This window comes from Stegastes partitus, unplaced genomic scaffold (assembly GCF_000690725.1).
Source record: "Stegastes partitus isolate 25-593 unplaced genomic scaffold, Stegastes_partitus-1.0.2 Scaffold1299, whole genome shotgun sequence".
NCBI classification, from domain to species: Eukaryota; Metazoa; Chordata; class Actinopteri; family Pomacentridae; genus Stegastes; species Stegastes partitus.
Genome location: NW_007579030.1, coordinates 116,036 through 139,785, shown reverse-complemented (window position 1 = coordinate 139,785; position 23,750 = coordinate 116,036). Strand labels below are relative to the sequence as shown.

The window sequence follows — 23,750 nt, the reverse complement described above, 5'->3', positions numbered from 1 at the left end:
CTGCTTCAGGTTCTTAAAAGGTAAAATATACAGAATGTTTATTTCCACAAAGGGATGATCGTACAATTGAAAACAAAGAAACTTAAGCAAAGACTTCAAAAGTGTACTACACAGGACATAGCAAATAGAAAAAAAACACATTTAAAACAAAGATGCTAAGGACACCCCTGTAACCTGACTTACAGTTTTTAAAAGTTGCTCGTGTTAATCTTTGTACAGATATTACATGAGGATAAACTCTGAGCCCTCATGACGAGATACAAAAATACACTGCTGCAGAAAGACTGGATACCAGTCCTTTGGCTTTCACTCACCAAGTCCACGGGACAAACAGTCCCTATCTGTCTCTTTAGTGAACCTGTCCCCCCTCCTCCCCCAGGACAGATCTAGTCCCACAGTTTGATCTGTCCATCCCAGCCGCAGGTGATGACCTTGGAGGTTTCGTGTGGGTGCCACAGGGCGCTGATGCACACCTTGTCGTGAGCCTTGATCCTGTGGTAAAGCTTGGTGGTCTTCCAGTCCCAGATGTTGAGCTTTCCGTCTGCATCTCCTGATACCACGTAGCTGACGGAGAAGAACGGGTTCAGTAAAAGTGTGAGAAAGAGAAAAAAAAACAGAAAACTAGAAGAGGATGAAATGATTAGCATTTTGCTAAAAATGACTTGTGTCTCTACTTCACCTGCCAGAAGGTGGGAGTCTAAATTTTTGGTATCTAGTCTAGCCAGGAGTTGCAATGTTGCCATGGATACTGAGAGGAGGTGAGGGCAGCTGCGTACAGACGTGGGTGGTGGTAGGTGAGAAGAGGGGCAAAGGCAGGTCTTAATGGGTGTTCTGGCTAAAATTAGGGAGCTGGCCTGTCCTACTTAGCTCTCCTTGTGGAGGTTGTACATTAGCTCATATGAAGTGGCTTTTCCCCACAGCTCTTTTTAGAGGACAGTGTAAGACACAGATCACAGGAGCTGAGCTGAACACATACCTGAACACATTAAGCATCTTTAGACGGCTGCTTTTACAGCTTTATTAGTTTTTGTTTACTAAGATGCGGTGATTCTTTACGTTGTTCTGCTTTACATCATCACATGTTTGTCTCTGGTCTCTGCACCCAAACGCAGATGAGTGATTTACTAAAAAGAGAAATCTAATCTCCTCTGACCTGCTTCTGTTACTCTGGCATATTTTCATTCATCAGTGCCAAAACTGTTTAGCATTTACTAATCAGCTATGAAACTAATAAACTATTAATGAGCTTTGAGCATTTCTAATTCTGGCTTCTGTTACAGTAACCCTGCCCCACATCACAGCTGACTGACGGAGTCCAGGCTTACCTCATGTCTGGGGAGAAGTCCACTTGGCAGGCGTAGCCGGCCACCATGTGGCCCTTGAACACTTTCTTTTTGTTCAGTCTGAAGCGGTTTTGGGCTCCGAAGATCAGGATCTGGTTGTCCATAGACTGGCATGCTAGCCATTTACCTGGGGTTGGAAACAAGCGAGATTCAAGATTAACTTTATTGTCTCAGGCGTCATGGGCTGTTCAGCCACACTGCAGCCAACACAAGCAGACACAGACACTGTTAATAGAATAAATAATGCATACATCATGTGACGTGGCACAGCACTCGGTAACAAAACACAACACGCTGACAAAAGACTCTGGATGTGCAGGATCAAACTTCCATGTGGTGAAAATCCTTTTTTATTTTGTTTTGTAGTTGTTATAAACTCAGAGCTGTTAAGATGTTTACTTCTGCTGGTCCTCTCCCAGCTTTACAAGCTAGTAAGAACTTTACTGAGCTGCTTTGTTCCCACTGAGGAATCAATTGACATCTACTCAAATTTTGGATATGAAATGTTCTACTGTTGGCTGTAAGAGTGAACACGAGGGTCTTCGTGCACTCCCAGCATCTGTGGGACAGTGTTATAGTAAAATAAAGCACCTTTCAAAAGTGGAACTTTCATGAATTTGCTGACAAGGGGCTCAATGTGGGAGCTTTTAGGCACATATAAACGTGACAGAAGTTTATCTCAGCATAAATAACATCAAAATTCAACTATATCTACGCTTTTAAAAGTTGTCACAGAAAGTTTTAAATTGCTTATTAGCTTGCAAGTTTGTCTGATTTGCATGACTCACGACAGTAAAATGTCGAACAAGCAGCCCCTGGGATCTTTGAGGTGCTATCGGGATGCTGCCTGTTGGCACGCACTAAACCGAGCGCAACGACTGTGATCTAGAGGAACATTAAGAGAGCTAATAGCTTTAGCAGCAGGCACATAGGAAATGGTAGAAACGGGCCTCAAGGACACATTTCTTCAAAAAAAAGAAAGCAAAACTGTGTGAATTTGAATTTGGAGTGGACGACGCTCTGAAAGGGGCTCGAACTCATTGCTCTGCCTTCATTAAACTGGAACGATTGGGGCAAGGTAGGGAAAAATAACAGATTTGTTGTCATCAGCGGCTGCTCAGTTGAGATCCACTTCACAGAGCGCTTCAGCTCCTGACAACGCCACGTTCTTCGAGTCACAACGCGGTGATAAGAGGCAGTGCTTCATGTCAAAGCATTACACGACTCGCTGCACTCCTTAAAGAGAACATGATGGAAATTATTAATGTGCTGCGGGAAAGAGATACAGTGCTGGTGTGTGTGTGTGTGTCGTCATCTAACATCCTTCAGCGCAGAACTTAGATAAAAAAAAAAAGACATGATTGTCCACAAATGTCAAATGCAGTCGGTACAGCAGAATGAAAACAACTCGACCAATTTCACCAGCGCACTCAGGCGCCGTCTCTTTGGTTGAAGTGGGAAGAGACGGGAAATTAGAAAGAGAGGCTGTGAACGTGGTGCCAAGAGGTGCTGGGTGCCATTTAGGCCTGAGAAGAAACTGAATGGTCTCCCACTGAGAACACATTCATTATTCACACGCCGGAGAGAAACAAACCGGCGCTGGGACAAATAAGAACGTTGGCCAAAGGAAGGAAGTAAGAGGCTACGGAGAGACAAATCAAAGTAGGTGGAGAGGGAGGGAACAGACGAGGACTAAAGAGTTTTGATATTAGTTGAGGCTGATGGGCGCAACAAGGAGCTCTTGATGCTTTACGTCTGAAGAGGAAGACCACCTGGTAAGTCTGTTAATGTGCTGCTCACGAAACTTGGCCGCCGAGTCGGAAACTGGATTCATGTGATGCAAAACGTGTAAGCTGTGCAGAAGCAGGCTTACTAAGGCTTAGGGTTAAACTCCTGTACATTCTTTATACACATTTTAAACTGTATATATTAAGTATGGGATGGTGTCTATAGTCATTACTCTTCTTGACTTCATATGACGGCAGCAAAGGGTGCCTCTATCACATAAACTATGATGGCTCCTGCTCAACAGCTCCACCTTGACATTTCAGGAACAACACCGACTTTGGTGCTCTGAGTGAGCTAATGAGAACATTGATCCCGCTCTCGCTCCTTTATATCAATATTAAGCTACATCTAGAAGACTAGTAAAAGCGTGGGAAGGAGAGGGAACAGCTGCTCTGTCCACAGCTAACTATATTCATCTCCCAGCATGTCTTCACCTTAATCATTAGCACGCTATGTCTTGTTTGTTGAATCTGTATTGAGACTGTTGTACAGTTTTGCAGCTGCGTGTAATTATCACCTGGCAACTTCCTAAAGAAGACAAGGCTTTGTTTTTTGTTTTGCAGAGCGAGGCAGGCTGTTTCCCTTTGTCCCGAGTCTCCGTGCTAAGTTAAGCTAAGGTTAGCGTCTCTTTCTTCTTATTCTCCCTGCAGCTATGACACTGGTATTGATCTCCTCAGCTGGTCCCAAAACGTTAAACCAGTCCTCTGACAAAACATAGTCCGCCTCACATCCTTCCTTTTTAAGTACAACAGCCCCAAAACATATCTGGACGGTTAAATGATTGGAAAGCTTAAAAAGGTTGGAACGGTAATTTCACAAAATGCTAGATGAGGTGGGATTTGATCTGTTGAGCACGACTATAAATACATGTTTCTGATAAAATAAGCCGGGCTGTCACTTGAGAAAACAAACGTCTGTAAACGGCAACAAAAAAAGGAGCTGCACTCGTTCCGATTGTAAAACCCAGAATACCAAACGTGATCCATCAATAAACTGCCTGAAAACTGGTAACTTAAGAGAGCTGCAAAAATGATAAAGGCAGGCAAAGAGAGCTCAGAGAAAAGGTCAAGCATTGTTCTACTAAACTAGCATCCCATCCTCCAGCGTTTGGCTATATGGTCAATATGTTTAAAAATGGAGGCCTGGTGGTGCATGGGCAGATCCAGAAAGACCTGCAGCAGACTGGAGCACGTCAGTGTCAGGACAACAGCCAAGAAGAGGGTCTCCAACCTCAAACATGGAGGACTATTACCAGACACAGCTCAGATCACAACACTGGTTACTGAGGAAGAGTGATACGACGGGTTGAGATTGAATTTGCAAGTGCCTACCATCTGCTCTGGTCTGGAGTTTACAGACATCTAGAATAGCAACTGACCTTGTTTCAGTTTGAAAACTTTAGGTTCTGGATGGGGTTAATCCCCTGTCTGGCTTTTAACTGTTGCTCTTCTTCCTCTGTAGTATTTTCTACAGCTAAGCTTCATGTCTAGTGTAAGGCCGGCCCGCCCTCCTGTACTCCAGTAGAACCAGGAAGAGGGCCAGAACATAATCCAGACCCCACTTATCCTGGTCATAAACTGTTCTCCCTCCTCCCTCTGCCAGGCCATACAGAGTCCTGCACACGAAAACCCCCAGACATAAGAGCAGCTTTTATCCCACGGCCATGACTGTACTGAACAGCTGAGCCACTCTCAGCCAACATTATTATCTGCACTGCTGTTCTGGACCAATGTACATATATATATTCTGCTCAGACGTATAAATTCTTGTGTATATTTGTTATTTTATTTATTATTATTTATTTTATTCTCTTTTTGCTTATTTTTTTTCTATAGTTATTTTCCTTTATTTTTTATTTTCCTGTTGCTCATTCCCAGGACGACACCAACAGCCCAAACCAAACTCCTTGTGTCCATACTTGGTCATTAAAGCTGATTCTAAATCTAAGTGAATGGTCGTGCGCTTTCAGGTGTGTGATGATGCACGGAAAATATTTCTGATGCGATGCTTAAATGTTCAACAAGGGGGAAAATGCCAGCTTGGTAAAACTGATAGCTTTGTTGGTCGACAACTGGAGGAAACTTTGGCTGCAGATATTACAGAAAGTGATCGACTCCGTGGTCAAATGTTGTCAGTGAGGTCTGCAAGCTAAAACAAACTAAAACACTACACCTGTGATCTTTAATGAAGCCACTATTGGATCTCTAATGACTTTGTTGTCTTCCTTTTGGGGAGCAGTGTGAATATTTTATCGTTTAAAAACCTAAAAAAAATTCTTTCAGTGGAATATTTTGATTGACAAGTGTGTATATCCTGTCTTTCTATAAAATAAATACCATTTGCTATCAACTGCAAAGAAATTCATACATTTTAAGAGGTCCAAATATTTTGAATATATTGTCTTGGTGTTGAAAACTACATACATCCAGCATCTGTTTTAATACGCACATAAATTAAAGCGTCTGCACTGAACTCGCCTCATTTTTATTCTTCTGAGCAGTGACCAACATTGGACTCCATGAATCTACTTCAATGTGGTAATGTAGATTTATGCCCCCTAGAGTGCTCTGCACTGTGGTGTTTGAGTGTTTTGCCGTGATTTGAGTACTCACCATTGGGAGAGAGAGTCACAGCTGGCATGGAGTGCATACTGGGCTCGGCGATGTATTTGAAGTCCACGGGGATGTCCCTGAGAAACGCACAAAGCACTGTGAGTACACTTGAAGATGGGTTAAACACTGGATGAAAGAATAATCTGAGCAGCCCCTGAGCAAGAAGAACTCAAAAGGAAAACATTCACAAAGCCGGAGTCTGTTTACCGACGCAGCTGCTTATGCCAGCTCCAAGAACGCTTATTACTGGAGAGAAAACCGCACCGGTGGAAAACAGGCAGTAGTGCCATTACGGCTACGGTATGTAAATAACTCCGTGCGATCTGAAAGATGCTTTTGATGCTCTACCGCGACTGCACCAGCAAGCAATTATTTATGAATCCTTTCATTGCTCTTTCACCCTTCCTCCATGTTCTTTTATGCTCTGCTATGCTCTCTGCTGTGGGAACCAAAGGGAACGTGGCGATGTGATCTTAAGTGGTCAGAGGAAGAGCTTTCAAATCTACAGCGCTACATGTGTGTGTGTCACTGGCAAGGCGGGAACATGCCAACAGGCTGGGTCCGGGGGGACACTGGTCCACTCAGATACAGTCAGCGAAACCGACTAACGAGGCCTGATTGTTTACATCATGTACATGCTAAAGAGCAACGGCCCTGAACTCATCCTGCTATCTGCTCAAACTAAAACCATGTTTCTGTCTCTTCCTGTCAGCGGTAACAGCTGGAACTAAGGGACTGCAATGTTTGCACACACACACATGAAAAAAAGGATTTCGAAGAACTGAGGAAATTAGAAATGCAAACCCTTGTACACATTAAACGCGCTTGAATTCATGCATGTGCACAAAGTCAGACGTTGTGGCGGCGCTGGGTTGGTCCGAGGTAACGTCTGCAGGCGAGTGAAATTAAGATGAAGCCATCGTATCTCTTGTTATGAAATCCACAAATAACCAGTGCTCTGTAGAGCAATGGAACAGGAAGAAAGGAAAACAATCTATACTCTGGGGATCCTTATGAATAATAGATGACTGTTTGTTGCTCGCTGTGTTTCACGTCCATCAAATTTAAAGATAATGATGCAAACAAACAGCAGTTTTTTTTGTATAGTTTATATATGAACTTTAGTTTGTCAGGCGTACGACCCTTTCAGTGAGACTACAGTTAAGATGTGCAGTCAGCCTGCAGAGGAACAGCACATAGGATCAGGAGAAGCCCACAGCTTCTCTTGCTGAGAACAAAGTGAAACAGATGATATTTGTTTATTTAGAGCTAATGTGAAAAGAGGATTTCACAAAACATAATTAAGCAGAGAAAATTGACTTTTTTTTCCTTCAAATGATTGCCACAGTTTAAATGAACGTAGTCGTGTCGATACTACTGTTCAAATATTTACCTGATGCTGATTACATTTAGGAAGGAATTGGCTTTTAAAAAAAAGGTCAGAAGCACAATGAAAGCCAGTCTGGGAACCTGCTAAAAACGAGCCTCCTTACTTATAAGCCAAAACCGAGCTGAAAATAAACAAGGCAAATTGAGTTCTTAGAGGATGTGTGAATCCAACAATGCCTTTCCAGCGTCTCTGCCATTTTTCATCTCTATCCTTTTTTCTAAATCTATCATCATCCCAAATGTCCCTCCAAGCCCACAGTTTCATCGCTCTCTGAGCGATGTCTTTATGATCAAGAGCTAATTCCCTTTGTTGGAACAGTGCGGTACATTTTGTATTGATTGTAATCCTCCTCCAACGCATACACCGACTCGCCGTTCCCTGATGATAAACCTCTGCTACAGATAAAGTAGTCTCGCCGGAAAACTTGTGAGTATATGTGTGAAAACGAGGGTAGAATTTGAATTTTGTGTAGGCGTTTGCACCATGACGTAAATAGCTCGCTGCCTCACAATCCTCTCTAACCATCCGGCGTCCCCTCGTGACGGCCCTTTCTACCAGCCTCTGTTGCTCCTCTGACAAGATGAGACTGTTCCGATTAAGCCAGCCTAATGCTTTCATGTGGCAGCTCTTACAAGGGGGGTTAGCCAAAGCTGGAGCCAGGTGGTATCCGTGGGAGAAAGAGGGACAGTCAAGCCACTTCTCTGGACCGGCATACCACTTGGCCACTCACTCCCACGCTGCACAAAAAAAAAGCTCATGGGAGCCTCTTCTCCTCAGCGAGGGTAGAAAGTAGACTCCAGGGATGTGGTTCTTAAGCTTGTTGTTGTTCAGTCTACATTTTATTTTGGCCTTCAACTCTGACTTAGAGAGTGTGTGAAAAGCCGTTTTTCAGCAGTTAATCTATATCTCACATGCTCTGGAGAGAAAAGAAGAGCTGGAAAGTTTGGACAAGGGGAATGAAAAGTTAACTCCACACACAGATGTCCTTGAATAAAAAGCCTCCTCTTTTAGAAGCTCTCTTTATCAGTTGGACTTTAAATATTTATCATGTTTGAGTAGCAAATACCAGAGTTGGTTTGCCACTGCTGGACACCTCAGCCAGCGTACAGGCCCGTGGTGGTGGTCTGTCCTGACTGTCCACTGAGCACAAACACAGACTGCAGGAGGACACAAACACATCAGCTTGTGGAAAGACACCAGATGTGGTTTTGTTCATCACAATTTGGTTTTGTTTCAAAGGAAACTAGGGGAGTTTTAAATCTTCCAGCACGTCTGCCTTCCAAATCGATATTTAATTGAATTATTAGAAATGTTTAGTTTATTAAAATGTCCAGCTGAGAACAGGGCCTTGGCGTACAGGGCTTAGCGTTGGAGCATTTTTTATATACAGTGATAGCTCCTTGGAGGAAAGAAGAAAGTCCCAGTGTAACAGAGGTATGTAAAGCAGCTACACTGTGGCAGAGGCTATGACTCAGAGCAGATTAGCCGGGGCAAACTCTGTCCAGGATACGGGCACCCGGGGGTTTGTTGATGTCTGCTCTTCTTATTAGCAGCTAATGAAAGGAGCAGTGGGCAGCGCAAAAGCACACGTTAGTGAGAAGTCATCATCATCATCTCTGTTCAACATGTTTTCTTGTCTGAGAGAAGACAAACTACAAAGCTATGTGACTTTAGATGCATCTTCTACTGTGGCGATAACACAGTGAGGGAACCTAAAAGTCAGGCAAACGCATTCACTTCATCGTCACAACTTAGCTCACATTAAAAGCCCAACGGTTTGTAGCCGGAGGGCAACAAGAGAGGCCACAGGCATAATGGTGTCAGATAGTCTGTCTGTCATTCTCATGAAGGTGATTATCTCTTGAACGCCTTCAGGGAATTTCTTCAAATCTGGCACAAATGTTCACCGGGACTCCATAAAGAACTTATTAGATTTTAATGGTCAAAGCTGCCGTGACCTCCTTCCTGCCCAACTTGTTCTCGTGAACACGATGCATCACGACAGCCGGTGGGAGCTCCTTCAATCTTGGCACGAAGTCGCCTGGACTTCAGAACTAGATTTTGGGGGTCACTGTGATCTCATGAGACACTTGTTTTATCATAACTCAAGAATTCATCTGCTCATTTTGACTACATTTCACACAGACCTTGACAGGACAAACCAATAAGCTGATGGCGTTTTATATTTATAAGTTTAACTTTACTGTGGCGTCATAATGTAAAACACTCAACACTCTGGAACAGAAGGTGAGATGGATGTAACCTGTAGCTTCACTAGCTGGTGGAGACATACAACTAGCTTAGTTTGTCAAGGTTTACAGCTACAGAAAGTGGTTGGCCATACATGAATACTTTTCCCTGTGTAACCTCAATATTGTGTATTGATTTCTCCAATTTCATCGCAACAACCACCAAATATTAGAGATTGCTTGGAGGCATGGCAACAGTTTCAAACAGGTAAATGCTGCATCGGTATTCCAGGCTGAAGTCTGTACTTACTACGGCTGGTCCAAATATTCGGATATTCTGGTCCAGCTGTCGTACTTACCACTCCCAAACTCGAAGACTCTTGTCGTCTGACGTGCTGACAAACCGGCGATTCTCGTCGACGAAGGTGATGGTGTTGACGGCCCCCAGGTGACGGTCGTACTCCTGCACCACCTCTTTGGTCCTGATGTCCCACTGTCAGAGAGGCACAGAGAGCAGGGAGGAGGTGAACGCACTGATCTGAGACGAGTCACAACAGAGCGAACTGTTCAAACAGATGGACGCCAAACTAGCTTCTTTGCACATTTTTTATATTCCTGTGAAGTGCTGATCACCAAAATAACACATTAAAAACAACTTGTCCCAGTGCAAGTGAGAAAACAAACAGGAAGAAAATCAGATTACTGGCTGCAGAAGACTCACAATGAGCGCGGTTAGAAAATGTGCAAGTGCTGCGAAATGATTAAACTGCAGCGATGTGATGACAGCGATTAGCAATCAAACGGGCCTCGGTGCTGGATGTTAATATTTTTGGAAAACAGCATGAACACATTAAAAAGTAAAGACAAGCACACAGAAGCACCTCCCCAGGCAACAAACAGAAAGGACGTATGTCTGTCCAAACAGCTTTTACATCCCATCCCATTTGTGCTCTTCTTCTTTTTTTTCTAATCTTACCCTTGGGGTGAGCAGCCATCTGTTCTCGTTGCCCAGAAGAGAGCTGCATGATTTAACACTAACCCTGATTATTGTGCCAGATTGTGATAACGACAACTGGTCATATCGACAATTACGGGACAAACTTTGTTCCTGCGACATTTTTATCTTGAAATATTTTCAAATAATGATTCTGCTGAGAGAAAAATGACTTCGGCGGCCCAAAACCCAATGTTTCTCAGCTATGAAGCATGAACCCGTGTGCCCTGTATTTGCTTTCTCAGCATGTTGCTGCACAGAAATCCAACTTTCATCCACAGAGGTTCAAGGTTACTTGTTCTAGAAGCTGTTTACCTGATAGTGTGATGGGGTAGTTATGGATTTGCTACTTCTATCACAGACACTTCTCTTTGCTTTGCCTCTTTTCTGCCCTAATGCTGCCTGTGATTAATGAGTTGCTCTAGTCCTGTCAGCCACTGAACTACTTGCCATTCGCACACAACTACACACTACTGCGGGAAGATGAGACGAGAGTGTATTTCATGGTCCGGTGGGCACAGGGAGTACACAGACAACTTGTGCATCTGCTTGGTCAACATCACCGAATTGTTCGCAGTGCAGCATTTGCCAGCTTTACCTGCACAATCTTCTTATCTGACATGCCGGCCACAAAAAGGTTCTGTTTGTCCTCGTCTGGATTGAACTTGACGCAGTACGGCACCTTCCTGTTGGTGAAGGGGGCGATACACTGGCCTGTGGAGAGAGGCAAATTGAAAGTCAGAGCTGCAGAATAATCCACAGTGGCTTTTCAAAAAAAAAGAAAAAAAAAAGGGAACACTCAAGTTGTTTAAAATTTAAGGACACAGTCTGCAACTTTCAAAGCTGTATGCTTTATCCCTGCAGGTGGTGACAACTCAGCTGTAACGCCGAGAAGTCTGTGTTTGCTCGTGTTCGTTCGGCAGAGGTGAATCACCATGGGACTGATGCTACCGCGAGTGCTTGAACTGAAAAACAGGAAATTAAAACGGCTCAGACACCGAGGGGCCCTTGTGATTGTGATGAAAGCTTTTTGCTAACATAAATGTTGTGTTACATTCAGTGCTTAAATGCAACTGGGACAAATGTGGAATAAAATACTAAAATCACCCCCTTTTTTTTTTTTTATCACTGCTACAGCCACAGCTGCAGGAGCCAAGTCATTCCTGCAGCGACGAAACACAACAACGGATAAAGAACGTAAGGAATGCATTCATTTAACACATTTCAGCGTGTTTGGATAACCCCCACTGCTATCAACAGGTGGGGGGTCTAACTCGTTTCTGCCCTCTGCTGGAGTGACACTCTTGTGGGAAAAGGGTTGAAAGTTAAGACGGACCAGTGAGCCCAGCTGTAGCAAAGGTTCACACAGACACAGGTGGCTGCTACGCTTCAGTCTGGAGGCACGTTAGACAACATTTAATGTAAAGGGGTGCTTTAACATCATAGCAGGCCTATAAGGGCTGAGCTAGAGATGCATTTCTACTGTCTTGTGTCACTGTACTTTACTATTCATTGGGTATGATGTTCATGTTGGGCCTGTTTATGCATTTAAACACAAAATTATGCAGCCAAGAATTCCTTTCCATTCTCAGCTAGCCTACAAATTATTATCTTGATTAATCATTAATTCTAGGAGATAAATCATCTCTTGAAGCTCAACCAGCAGCACCACAAAGGAAATGTGTTTTTTCATCACTAAAGACAAAGAAAGCCAGTAAAACCTCACATCTAAGAGACCAGAACCAGAGGAGGTTTAGTGTGTTTGCTGGAAACAGAATAAAGGCTCAATGGCAGTTGTTGACTATTTTCCCAGTGATCAACGAGCTGGTTTCCACGCGAAGGGCAACAAGCACTGACCAGCTGCGTTTAACCCATCCAGCACTGGGCTATTTTCAGGATAAGGAGGTGTTGCATGAACTACAGGCCGCTCTGTGTTGGCAAGCAGGAGGCGTTCAGGGTGTTTATCTGCAACGGGCCACCATGACAAAGACTTCTGTGGCGGTTAACGGTTTACTGCTAGTGTTCAGGTATCCGAGGATCCTACAGCCCTCTGGGTCGTGCATTTAAACTGTGGATGTTCTGTGTTTGTGCTTAAAAGTGTCTCTAGCAGGACAAAGCAGAATGACCAGTGTTCTGAACTCGTTTTATTGATCGATTATGGATTGAAAACGCTAGAAACAAGCATGATGACAAAGCGCTGGTGCTGTTCTTCGTGCTAAGATGACACTTACGTAGATGTCCGTAATGATTGCAGTACATAGATGTTAACATATGAGTGAGTTAAACGAGAGTGATGTGTGCGGAAATGAATGCAGAGCTGCTATAACAATGAATACATCTGATGTAAATCCAAAATAATTAAAGTCAATGGGAATCTAAAGGCAGCCAAGACTTGGAAAACAAATATGGAAGTAGGTCTGTGTACGAGGCAATGAAGGAACAAACCAGAAAATGTCTGATCGTCCCTTCACTACATTTGTGGTTAAAAGGGGGAAATGTTTCTTCAGTACTCCATCATCGGAGCATTCAAGACAGACGTACTCCATAATTTACTCATTCATTCGAGCTGTCTTTCTATTGATTCAGTCATTTTGAAGAACCACGAGCAGCAGCGTGAACAATAGGATGATCAGCGGTGCAGCCTACCTGTCTCCGTGTCCCACAGCTTCAGGTAGCGGTCGTACGCCGCGCTGAGGAACTGGGTCCCGCTGTTGTTAAAGCAGATGTCTCGCACCGCTTTGCTGTGGCCTAAAGCGCAGAGAGGAACATTTGCACACATATTACAAACAAATAAACAAACATACGCTACAAAATTCACTTCACACACTCCCGAGTCTTGTTACCGAGTCTCCCCTCTCTAGCCGTCTTCCTTTGATACCCAATTCATTTGAGGAATGTGAAATCTGGTTAAGGAACATAAGGGATGCTGAAGGAAGAGATGAAGTGGGATGCGGGAGACGAGGGAAATGGAATCTTTAAATGAGGCCGCAGAAGAGAGATGATAAAAAATGAAAATAAAAAAGGACATGCTCCGTCTATCTTTTCAACTGTTCTCCACCTTCTTATTCTCTTCCTAATGCCGATCCGTGCGACCCCTTGGCTTTTCCTCATACAGTGGAGGTGATGCGCGCTCCCCGTGGACTCATGCAGACGCCTCCCTTGTTAAAACGAGCTTTCATCAGGGCTACACTGTTTCCACGGCGATAACAGAGCCCACTGAGGCTAAGCGCCTGCGTGCACGCTTGCTCTAACCCGGCTCGATGGCACACCAAAGCCCTGATGTGCATGCAGGAGCAGCACTACTACTACTACTACAGAAATGACTGAAAGCAGGGCACGCGAGTAAGCAAACACGCCCTGTGTCCCAGGCTGAATCCGAACATGAAAATGGAACACAATGATATGCATACTTATTCATGTAACCCCCCCTGCATCCCATTATAGAAACTGATCCTTCTTGTTTAGCGATTCTGCCGAGCCACATGTGCTGACAGGACAACAACCGAGTGTGGTTTCCTATTACAGTGTACGGTTTAATTACAGATGATACACAACAGGGCCACGCATTTAGTAAAGGAGACTGTACAGCCATCCTCAGGTGTGTTCACAGCCTCCCATTAAGGAAGGAAAAAAAATGAAATAAGTTGAAATTGATAAAAGTAATAATAAATAAAAATGTATTGAACATCATGATGTTGCTTTTGAATTGTGGTTCAACAGAAATATAAACATAAAAAAACAAAGCAGCATGATGGGACCTGTGAATTCATATTTAGTTGAACAACCCTTTGAGCCAATCAGGAGTTTTCTGTAACTCTCAGTCAGACTTGACAGGTGTTCTGGTCCACTGCTCATCAGCAAAGTGCTCTAATTTGTCTGGGACATTTTTTTGTTGTTGTTTTTTTTAAATTATTCTTTCCACCACAACTAAAAAGCAATGTCTTATTTCACTAAATTATAATTTATCAAATTTGTATTTATTATTACGTTTTTCAGTTTCTATTTATTTGAGTGACTGTTGTGGATTTTGCCTTTTCTTTAATGGAAGGGGATTTAATTTCTTATTTGAATACACAAGATGTATGAGATATATATATATATATATATGTACCAGACAGCATATGATGAAACAGCGATCACGGCAGCAACAAAGGGAAAATGGACTATTCTCTTCACAATGCAGCCATATGGAGTAGTGAGAGCGCCAAATTACAAAAATAAATCAATAAAAGAATACTAAAATAAAAGTGGAAATAAAGAGAAGAACAAATAAAATAAAAAATACATAATGTGGCAATATAAAGCAATATTAATAAAAAATGGATCCATAAAAGAAAAGGCAAATAAAGGTAGAAATATAAAGACACATAAATAAGATAATAAAATAGCAATTATGTATTTATTTAATTTTTTTAAATTTTTAAAGCAACATTATAAAAATCAATAAATAAAATTAATAATATAAAAATTTAAAATATAAAAATAATAACAAATAAAGAAAAAATGTTAAATAAAAAAATAAATTATTTATTTATTTATTTTATTTGTGTGTCTTTACATTTGTACCTTTACTAGCCTTTTCTTTTATGGATTCACTTTGGATTAATATTGCTTTATATTGCCACATTATTTATTTTTTATTTCATTTGTTCTTCATTTTATTTCCACCTTTATTTTAGTATTCTTTTACTGTAACTTGGTGCTCTCACTGCTCCACACCTACCAGTGAATGAAAACCTTTCCCATCATCATCCATGACTTTGCTGCTTCTCCCCCTCACAGCCCCCTCAGCCAGCAGCAGTCACTCTCTGTCAGTTTATTCACTCCTAAGCTGTGTTGTCTCTTCCTGTACGCCAGCTCCTCTCCATGTCTTGTGCCCCCCTTGCCCCCCTCCGCTCCCCTTGGCCCCGGGGCTGCTGAATTATGCATATTCGGTGAAGGAGCTGACAAGCAGAACCACGGCTGCAAACAATCTCTATTCTGACAGCGTGCCGTCTCTGGGAAAGAGTGTTAGAGTGTCCTGCATGCATTACCCTAACACCCCCCCTCCCCTCCCCAACTCCATATATTTAAAAAAAAATAACAATAATTCCTAAATCCCCAGACTTTGTGTTAGCGGTCAGCAGCCGTGTCATTAGTGTCCCAGTAATGCTGATCTCACACTCTGTCACTGCTGTGTATTCCCAAACGGCCGTGTCCATGTTGGACCCGGTGCATCGTTCACGTCAGCATGTTTGCTGACGATCCATCGTTGTTTAGAAAAGCTGATATTTTGGAGACACAGCTTCACACAACTAATAATCAGCATTTACCAAAGTTTGACACATTAAAATTCACCGTTTATTTTTGACTGAAGACGTAGGAAGACCACTTACCGATAAATGTCCGAATACACCTCCTCTCGCCGTACACTTCCCAGAGCTGTGAAAAAACAAACAAGTGAAGAAAAAAACAAATCTGAAACAGAAAAATGACAGTCTTGGCCAAGCCTGAAGCCAACCAAAACGGCCTCGTTTGGAGTGAATGTGTTCTGTGCTTTACAAGAGAATACATCAGGTTGTTTGCAGAAGATTCACGATCCAACTACAAAAGTAATGTCTGATATGTCTTAGCAGCCGCCGCATTTCACGATCATGACATGAAAAACAACCACGTACACATGTGTGCACATTCAATCTTAAGCTTCTTCTCTTATTGCACATCATTGGGATTGTCTACCTTGATCTTACAGTCCATGGAGGAGGACAGCAGCAGATGACCAGAGTTGGGAAACAGACGGATCGCACTGACACCCTGGAAAATAGACGGAGGAGAAAGAAGCTTTCACCCATGTGATGCTGGTCACAATAACAGCTCCTGGCTGAGCTACTGTCAATAATATCTCTTAAAAACATGAGAAAAACCTTCTAAACATGGAATTTTGATGCAAAGAGATGAGCTACTAGGAGTGGAACCAGTGACTTGAGAGAGGTTCAGGTATGTGTAGTTTTTACTGAGAAAGTGTGTCTAAAGAAAGACATATGAATTTAACAAAACATGGAAAAACTAACTAATACTTGATAGGATCTCTCAAAATATTCTGAAATGAGCACTCGCAACCTTTTCACAACGGTTTCGGTAAACATGACATTTATGGCTGAAATGTTATCAGAAGCCCACAAGCTGCTTCGGTTTATCAGTTTAAATGGAAAAACAAAATGAAAAGTTCACCAGGCGCCGTGCTGACACAAGCACACAACGACTGCAGCTCCTGCAGACCGCGCGTACGTAGCTGGAAGTAACAGCTGATGCAACGTTACATCATCACCTGTGCATCTCGTCTGATGCAATCGTTCACATATATTGCCATATACGTGGCTATTCAGACAATATTTGCAATTTTCACTGGTGATGCACTTACTCTGATCACCAGAGCATTCGACTCCAGACTAAGAGAGTCAAAGGAGTTGCTAACGTGAAGCAACAGCTTAATCTCAGTCATCCACGCCTACTGACACATATGGACACACGGTACATGCTGACTGGACACTATTTCCACATGGCAAGGCTATCACTACTGAAGCCTTTAAGGGGGCACATGGTCTGGATCATAATGCATCCTGACAGGTAGACTAAACTGTTTTGGTATTCACAAAAACGATTTCCCTCAAGATACCAAACTTTCCCCAAAAGTGTCACAAAACTTTGGTGACACCACACGGGCCGTTTTCCTGCCATTATCTCGACATCAGCACTTCCACTCGCTTATTATCTTTTCAAACCTCTTTGTATTTCAAATTAGACTCTGAAGGCTGTAACTTCCCGCACAAAGCGGACAGGAGCCAATTTAAAACTTGAGTGATTTCTCTCTCCCTGAAGCACACTGGCAGATCTGAAGCCTGAATAGGATCTTTCTTGGAATAACCCAGCGTTTGTCTTCATATCTGAATTATAAAGACATTGTTTTGAATGAAACAGAATAATCTTGGATATGTCCGGGACAAGCAGCTGTTAGATGGGTGTGTTATCGTTTTATTCAAATATGGCTGGAAGGCTTTTACTGATTCCATCAGAAATTCTAACAGTGACTATAAATGGGATATTCTCTCTATGTGTATATAAATGGTGACACTCTTGCTGTTTTTGAGCTATTTTAAAGCTATTTTAAAAGTGTAATGCATCAACACAGCCTCTGTGGAGTAAAGCAGCAAGATTGCTTAACTCCAACATTTATGTACACAAAGAAGCCCAAAGAATGTGTGTGCTGACCTTGGTGTGTCCAGACCAGACGTGAATCTGTTTCTTTGGCAGGTAACACTTGTCCGGAGCATCTGCAGAACGCAGGTTGATGCCCACATCCTGCGGGACGTGGAGGTACGACCTGCCCTGGTAATCATACATGTCTTTAACTGCCGGGGAGAAAAAACAAGAAGAGACAGAATGTGATGCATTTGAACATGTGGTTGTTAAAGGAGAGTGGGGCTGTCAGCTGTCTGCAGCACTCTGTTCTGAAGTTTCTAATGGGATTCAAATCGTGGATTGGCAGTAACCGTGGCAACACTACATCACAATGGGACACGCTCAGGAAAATTAAAAATAGCCACAATTTCACAGATGTTATGAAAAGAAAATGTATATGATACGAACAGGAACCGACTAACTGCTGTTTGCAACCAGCTCACAACATGAAGCATCATCTCAAACTGAACAGAAATTCAAACGTCTACAGTACCATGAAGAATGGTTTTCTCTTCTGCTGGAGCATCTTCCTCGTTCCTGCCCTTCTTCTGCCTCTTGGCTGTGATCTCATCCAGCTCTTTCTGCTCATCCTGTGCAGAAAACACGGATCACAAACACGTTACACATCTCTAACAGCACTTCGTGTGTGTAAAATGAAACGCTGGACTTGCCGTGTCACTCTCTATAATATGATTCGGGGAGGTCGTGACCCCGCGGTGTGAAGCGCCCTGAGGGGCCGCGTGTTATGAACAGGTGCTATATGAACAAAATGGAATTGAACTGAACCCATCATCTTTTATGGAATTACGAGACAGATTGAGCAAAGTGAAGTGACTTTAATCAAATTGCGTGCCCTGCTGTAACGGGGATTACTCAGGCCTATCCTTTTAGTTCTTTCTGAGAAAAGAGGGTCACACAGCTGCTGCTCAGCAACATCTGCTCCAACACGTGTCTCATCTTTAAAAGTGCAGCACACGAGCGGATTAGCAAACTTTTAAACAGAATACACCGTTCATCAACATTTAGAGCCTTCACTCTCCAGCGCATGGCTCTGCTTTGGGTACCCATTACACCCTACAAGAAGCATTTTGGAGACACTCTGGCCTGTTTTCAAAGTCTTTTAGATCCTTATGCTGGCGATTTATCCTGCTTTCAACACGTCAACATCAAGAACTGACTGTTTACTTGTTGCCTAATATATCCCATCCCTGACAGGTTCCACCGTTACAAGATAATCATGTGTTGTTAGAAGATCTGTAAAGTGTCAAAGGATGCAAACACTAGTAAGGGATGAATATAAAAGCAATTATCTGGATGATTTAAGTCCTTCAAACAGACATCTACTCATGACAGCTGTGGTAGCTGCCACACTCCTCAACATTAGTCCTCATCGCCTGAACCTGAAGGGGGCTGTGTTTTCTCGCCTTCCTAGGATGTTATGTAATAAGTCAGGTAATGATCTGGATGAGCAGTCAGAACAGAGCCTTACCTCTGAAGGTTTAGCCCCGTCTTTCTCATCTACATATTTCGCCCATGGTCCAAGGAAGTTGTCTATTTCTCCTGCTTCCCCGCCTTTGATCTTTTTCCTTTTCTCTGACTTCTTATGACAAGTCTCAAACACAGTCAGCCCTGAAAGACCAGACGTGAGGCACTGCAATGAAGAACTTTTCTTAAACAATAACTCATAGCAGTTAGACTTAAACAGTTCTATGAAGACAGAACACATGAGACATAAAGTGTTGTTGGTGATTGCCTTTGTTTTTCTCAGCTTCATCCACGGCACCGATGTAGGTGTTGGAGGAGACCTGATGTGTGTCAACAGATGGATCTAAAGCGTAACCTGTTAGGAGATCGGAGAGCACGGTGAGGTTATTAAAATTCAAACAGAGTCAACACACTGACTGCATTATTCAGAGCCATCACAGCAGTAACACACAAGTGTACCGTATGTGGAGAAGGTCCGTCTTTGCTGTTCAAACATGAAGTCGTTGACGTGAGCAGGTTCTGCGTAGCCTGATAGCATGTTCCTCGGGGCTGCCATCTGCTGGGTTTTAAAAGGGTTCATTGGCCCAAACTGAGAGGAAAGAATACAAAAGCATTAACAATGCAACAGATAAACTTTTATTGAACTACACGAGGAACAACTCACGGGCGCTCGGTTTGATTTATATTTAATAAGCCCGGCTTCAATAACAGCCGACACTCTGATTTACGTAACGCTCGACGGATGAATAAATAAATACAACACTTTATTAATCCTAATGGAAAAGAGCAGCATTTGTGCAGGTGCTCATAAATATGGAAACGAATGAGATTAGGACACTCAAGTAAGTAGGTAGCAAACAAAATACAATAACAGCCTTGAATTATATATTATTAATAAACGTGACTTCAATAACAGCATCACTCCTGTCTGGTAAAGATTGGGAGAACATAGTTCATGCTTTTATCTCTTCTTGCCTTGACTATTACAGGAATCAGCCAGACGGCCTTATCTCGCCCGCAGCTGGTTTAAATGCAGCGCTGGGACTCCTCAGTGGTGCCAAGCAGAGAGAGCATATCTCCCCTATAGCGGTCCTTCTTCCATAGGTTACCAGTGAAGTACAGAACTCATTTCAAGATTCATTTTTTGTTATTGCTTTAAGCTCAAAGGTGAAGAACCATCTTCTGCTGTGGACAGACCAGTTTGCCACTCAGTTTTAAAGTTTCCCCCTCCACTGATATCTGAACTAATCTAAAGGCTCGACTCTGTTCTGAAGTTCTCTAACTGTTTGTTATTCCTACTTTTTACTTGTTATCTGTGAATGGCTGTTGTGCTTTTAGGAGTTTATCCAGATATTCTATGATTTTATTAACTTGCCCACTTCCTGTTATTTAAGTCTGTGTTTTAACTGATTGTTTCTGTGCTTCTCCCTGACAGCAATCATCAATCTTTCACTATTTCATCCCCGGAAAGGAGGTTCTTCAACATGGGCTGCTTTTTCAGATGATTATTAGTAATACAGGTATAATGACCAACCAGGCCAAAGCATGTACAGCTTTATTTCACTCTGCTAGAAAAATGACTTAAGCCTTCTAAACCAAGAAAAGCCCAGGTTTAGGATGTATTAACATGCAGTAAGTATATCCCATGGAAAATGATGAATTTGTCAACATTTTTGAAAAAGCAAACATTTGATTCTTGTTGAATCAGCGTACACGACACTGATTGGTATCATATTATACAGTATATTACTGTTATTAGTATTATAACTATTACTACATCGTGCTGCTGTTCCTCCTAACAGTGTGTTTCCTGTTTCCTTGTCTACTGCTTTCTTTTTTTTAAAATTTAACTAATGTGTGCTACGGTCTCTGTCGGTGTTGTGCTGTTTCTAGAACAACAATTTCCCTGAGATACCCCACCAAAGGGATCAATAAAGTTCTATCCAATCTAATCTAGTATACAAACATGGGGGATGTACTGATAAAAAAAAAATCTCACATGCTATAAGTTTGACATTTTGCAGGTACTTACCTAATTTACATGAAATAAACAATCATTCATATGGAAAAAGTCGGCACAGCCCTACATTTACCACACGCTGAAATCCACAAAAATAAGAACCAAAGACATTTGGTGCTGATAGTTAGAACCCCGTCTCGTACCACAGATTTCAAACAATGTGCCTAACCTTGCTCAGGACTGGCCACTCCAGCAAACTTAAACCAAGAGCAAAAATAAATAAATGCATTTAAAATAATAATAAAAAATAAATCATCACACAATCTGAGTGACTCCCACAACTGTTGATGTCAAAGCAGATGCGTGTACATTTAGAGAGTGATTTGATCTACATGGGAGGAGTGTCTGTCCAGAAGAAAAACTATCATACAAAGAAAAAACTATGAGGAGTGTACCAGGATTTTTGGAATCAATGTGATCTGGACAGACAATTAAAAACAGAGTTGTTCAGCCAGAGAAACCGTAGACACACAAGTCCTGTGTAAAGGAAAAACTAAACTAAATACCAAAAGTGCAACATGGCACTGTTTTTTTTTGCTGCCTGGGGGACTGGGCAGCGTGCAGTCATCGACTCAGCTGTGAATTCTACATCATATAATAGAGTCCCTAAAGACAGTGTGAGGCCACGAGTCCAGAAGCTGAATTTGAAATATAAGTGGACCTTTCAACAAGATAATGATCAAAGGCACAGTAATGAAAAGAATAAACGGCGGTTATGGAATGGCCTTTGAATAGTAGATACTGTCTGCAAGCTGACATGACTGTTGGACAGTTATGTAAAACTCCTACAACAACTTAATTCTTTTAATACCAGCTTCTGAGGAAACAGCACAACTATGTTACTGAATTACTTACTACACTGCAAAGAGGATTTTGTTTGCTTGTTCAAAGATGAGTAAAATCCAACAGGTTCCACTGCTCCTTCTTGTTTCTGAAGCACTTATAGCAAAGTGAACAGAACATCACTTACAGTCCGGTCCAATAACACAGCACCATATAAACCACACATGTCTGGCCTCGCTCGAAGGGAAACAAACACAACTCACAGACTTACCTCAGGTGCAAACATGGTTTCATATGTTGGGTTATAAGTGACTTCTTTCAATGATGGGTCCAGGTGTATGCCCGTCTCAACAGACTCCTGTCATGAGGATATAAACAATCAGCAAACAGGTTCCTTTTTTCTCACTTTTTTGACGAGCAACAGATTCGTCAATCCTTTGGTTTTACGGTCGCTTAATTGATTCGTAGAGGCTCGTTTAGCACTGTATCAGGTACGTTATAACGTGGGACAACAATAGTTATGACACGGGGAATATCGATAACTTAGAGCAGTCTTTTCAGAACTATGACTTGAGTTTAGCGCTCTGTGACACATACAGTGTTGCACCGCTAACGTACAATACGCTAAAGAGCGCCACTTCAGCTTTCCCGCTAACCACCAATATGTGGTTACGTTAACAACAAATAGGCCACTTTCGATGCTGAATGACTACAAATAAGTATTTCACACTTTTCACTGGAAATAGCGGTGTCATTATCTGAATAAATGACTAAACTGCAGTACTTTATCTGTTGCGTCAAGCTAACGTTAGCTAGCTTGTTTAGCTTAGCTTACCTTAACAGCGACCTCGGGGGCAGAATTGAGAACAGCCAAAGTCATCGTAGGTGCAGATTGCAAAGGTTTAAGGTGAGCCATAGCGTCCGGATCCGCCGGACTGACTTTCTCGGCGCCGGTATTTGATTCAGACTCATTTTCTGAGTCAGAATCGCTACCGTACGAAACGAGGGAAGCTATGGAGGCAGACATGTTGGATGTTGTGAATATCCGAGCGGAAGTAAGAGGGCGGTACTTCCGCTAAGTCATAGAAAGAAAGAAAGAAAGAAAGAAAGAAAGAAAGAAAGAAAGAAAGAAAGAAAGAAAGAAAGAAAGGTTTAGTTTTCTTATGTGAGGACTCAAAAATTATTTATTATTTAGTAAGACACTATAGATAAAAGTCAGTTGTTGTTGTTTTTTTGACATTTAAACGTAACTAAACTGGAATTTTATATGTAAAAATGGATGCTTTAATCAAACAAATATTTGGAATAATTATTAAGGAGGATGGAGGCATTTTATAATATAAAAAAAAATCCATAAACAATACAAGTCCAGACACTGAGGCAGCTGTGGCTCAGGTGGTAGAGCAGGTTGTCCTCTAATCGCAAGGTTGGCAGTTTGATCCCCAGCCCCTCCACAGTCAAAGTGTCCTCGGGCAAGACACTGAACCCGAAGTTGCTCCCGACGGCAGGCAGCACCTTGCATGGCAGCTCTCTTGCCATTGGTGTATGAATGTGTGTCTGAATGGGTGAATAAGAAACACATTGTAAGTGTATATTTACCATTTACCAAGGGGAGTGTGAAAAGAAAATGTTGAGATCTTATCACCAGTATCATGGCTTGCAACACTACCCGTGTTGTGCACCAACTTGAATGCATTTGTAGCTGTTTCTACGCAGGCTTCACTAAACGGAGACTATTTAAAGGAACAGCGGCCAAACATAGGTGTGCTATTTGCGCTGGGAATTTGAACTATCCTATGGCCAAACACAACGTGGAACTACAGCATGGGAATGATGCAACTCTAAGAGTGTCAGGTATTGAAGGAAATAGCTTTGATGCCAGGAGTGGGAATAAAATCAAACCCTTCAAACAAAGAGAGGCTTATTGG

At 42.3% G+C, this 23,750-nt stretch overlaps 1 protein-coding gene across 1 annotated transcript; it reads right to left on the bottom strand.

The window, feature by feature from the left end:
* Positions 1-13: 13 nt before the first annotated feature.
* On the bottom strand, positions 14-22,859 carry cdc40 (cell division cycle 40 homolog (S. cerevisiae)). Its single transcript, XM_008298251.1, has 15 exons — positions 22,658-22,859; positions 22,094-22,180; positions 19,479-19,608; positions 19,288-19,374; positions 19,024-19,163; positions 18,028-18,124; positions 17,565-17,704; positions 16,035-16,109; positions 15,692-15,737; positions 12,963-13,064; positions 10,915-11,030; positions 9,682-9,815; positions 5,744-5,820; positions 1,326-1,470; positions 14-564 (listed from the first exon to the last, which is right to left on the bottom strand). The coding sequence occupies exons 1-15, from the start codon at positions 22,847-22,849 to the stop codon at positions 387-389; spliced, it is 1,746 nt and encodes a 581-aa protein (XP_008296473.1). The 5' UTR covers positions 22,850-22,859; the 3' UTR covers positions 14-386.
* Between the last annotated feature and the right edge of the window lie 891 nt (positions 22,860-23,750).

Bases quoted from the DNA above. Each gene is read 5' to 3' on its own strand.
- cdc40 (XM_008298251.1), bottom strand. From the start codon at position 22,849: ATGTCTGCCTCCATAGCTTCCCTCGTTTCGTACGGTAGCGATTCTGAC. The intron at 19,164-19,287 runs GCAATCACCAAC...CTGGTCTTTCAG, and splicing joins TGAAGCTGAGAAAAACAAAG to GGCTGACTGTGTTTGAGACT. The intron at 1,471-5,743 runs GTGAGTACTCAA...TTCCAACCCCAG, and splicing joins TGTGACTCTCTCTCCCAATG to GTAAATGGCTAGCATGCCAG.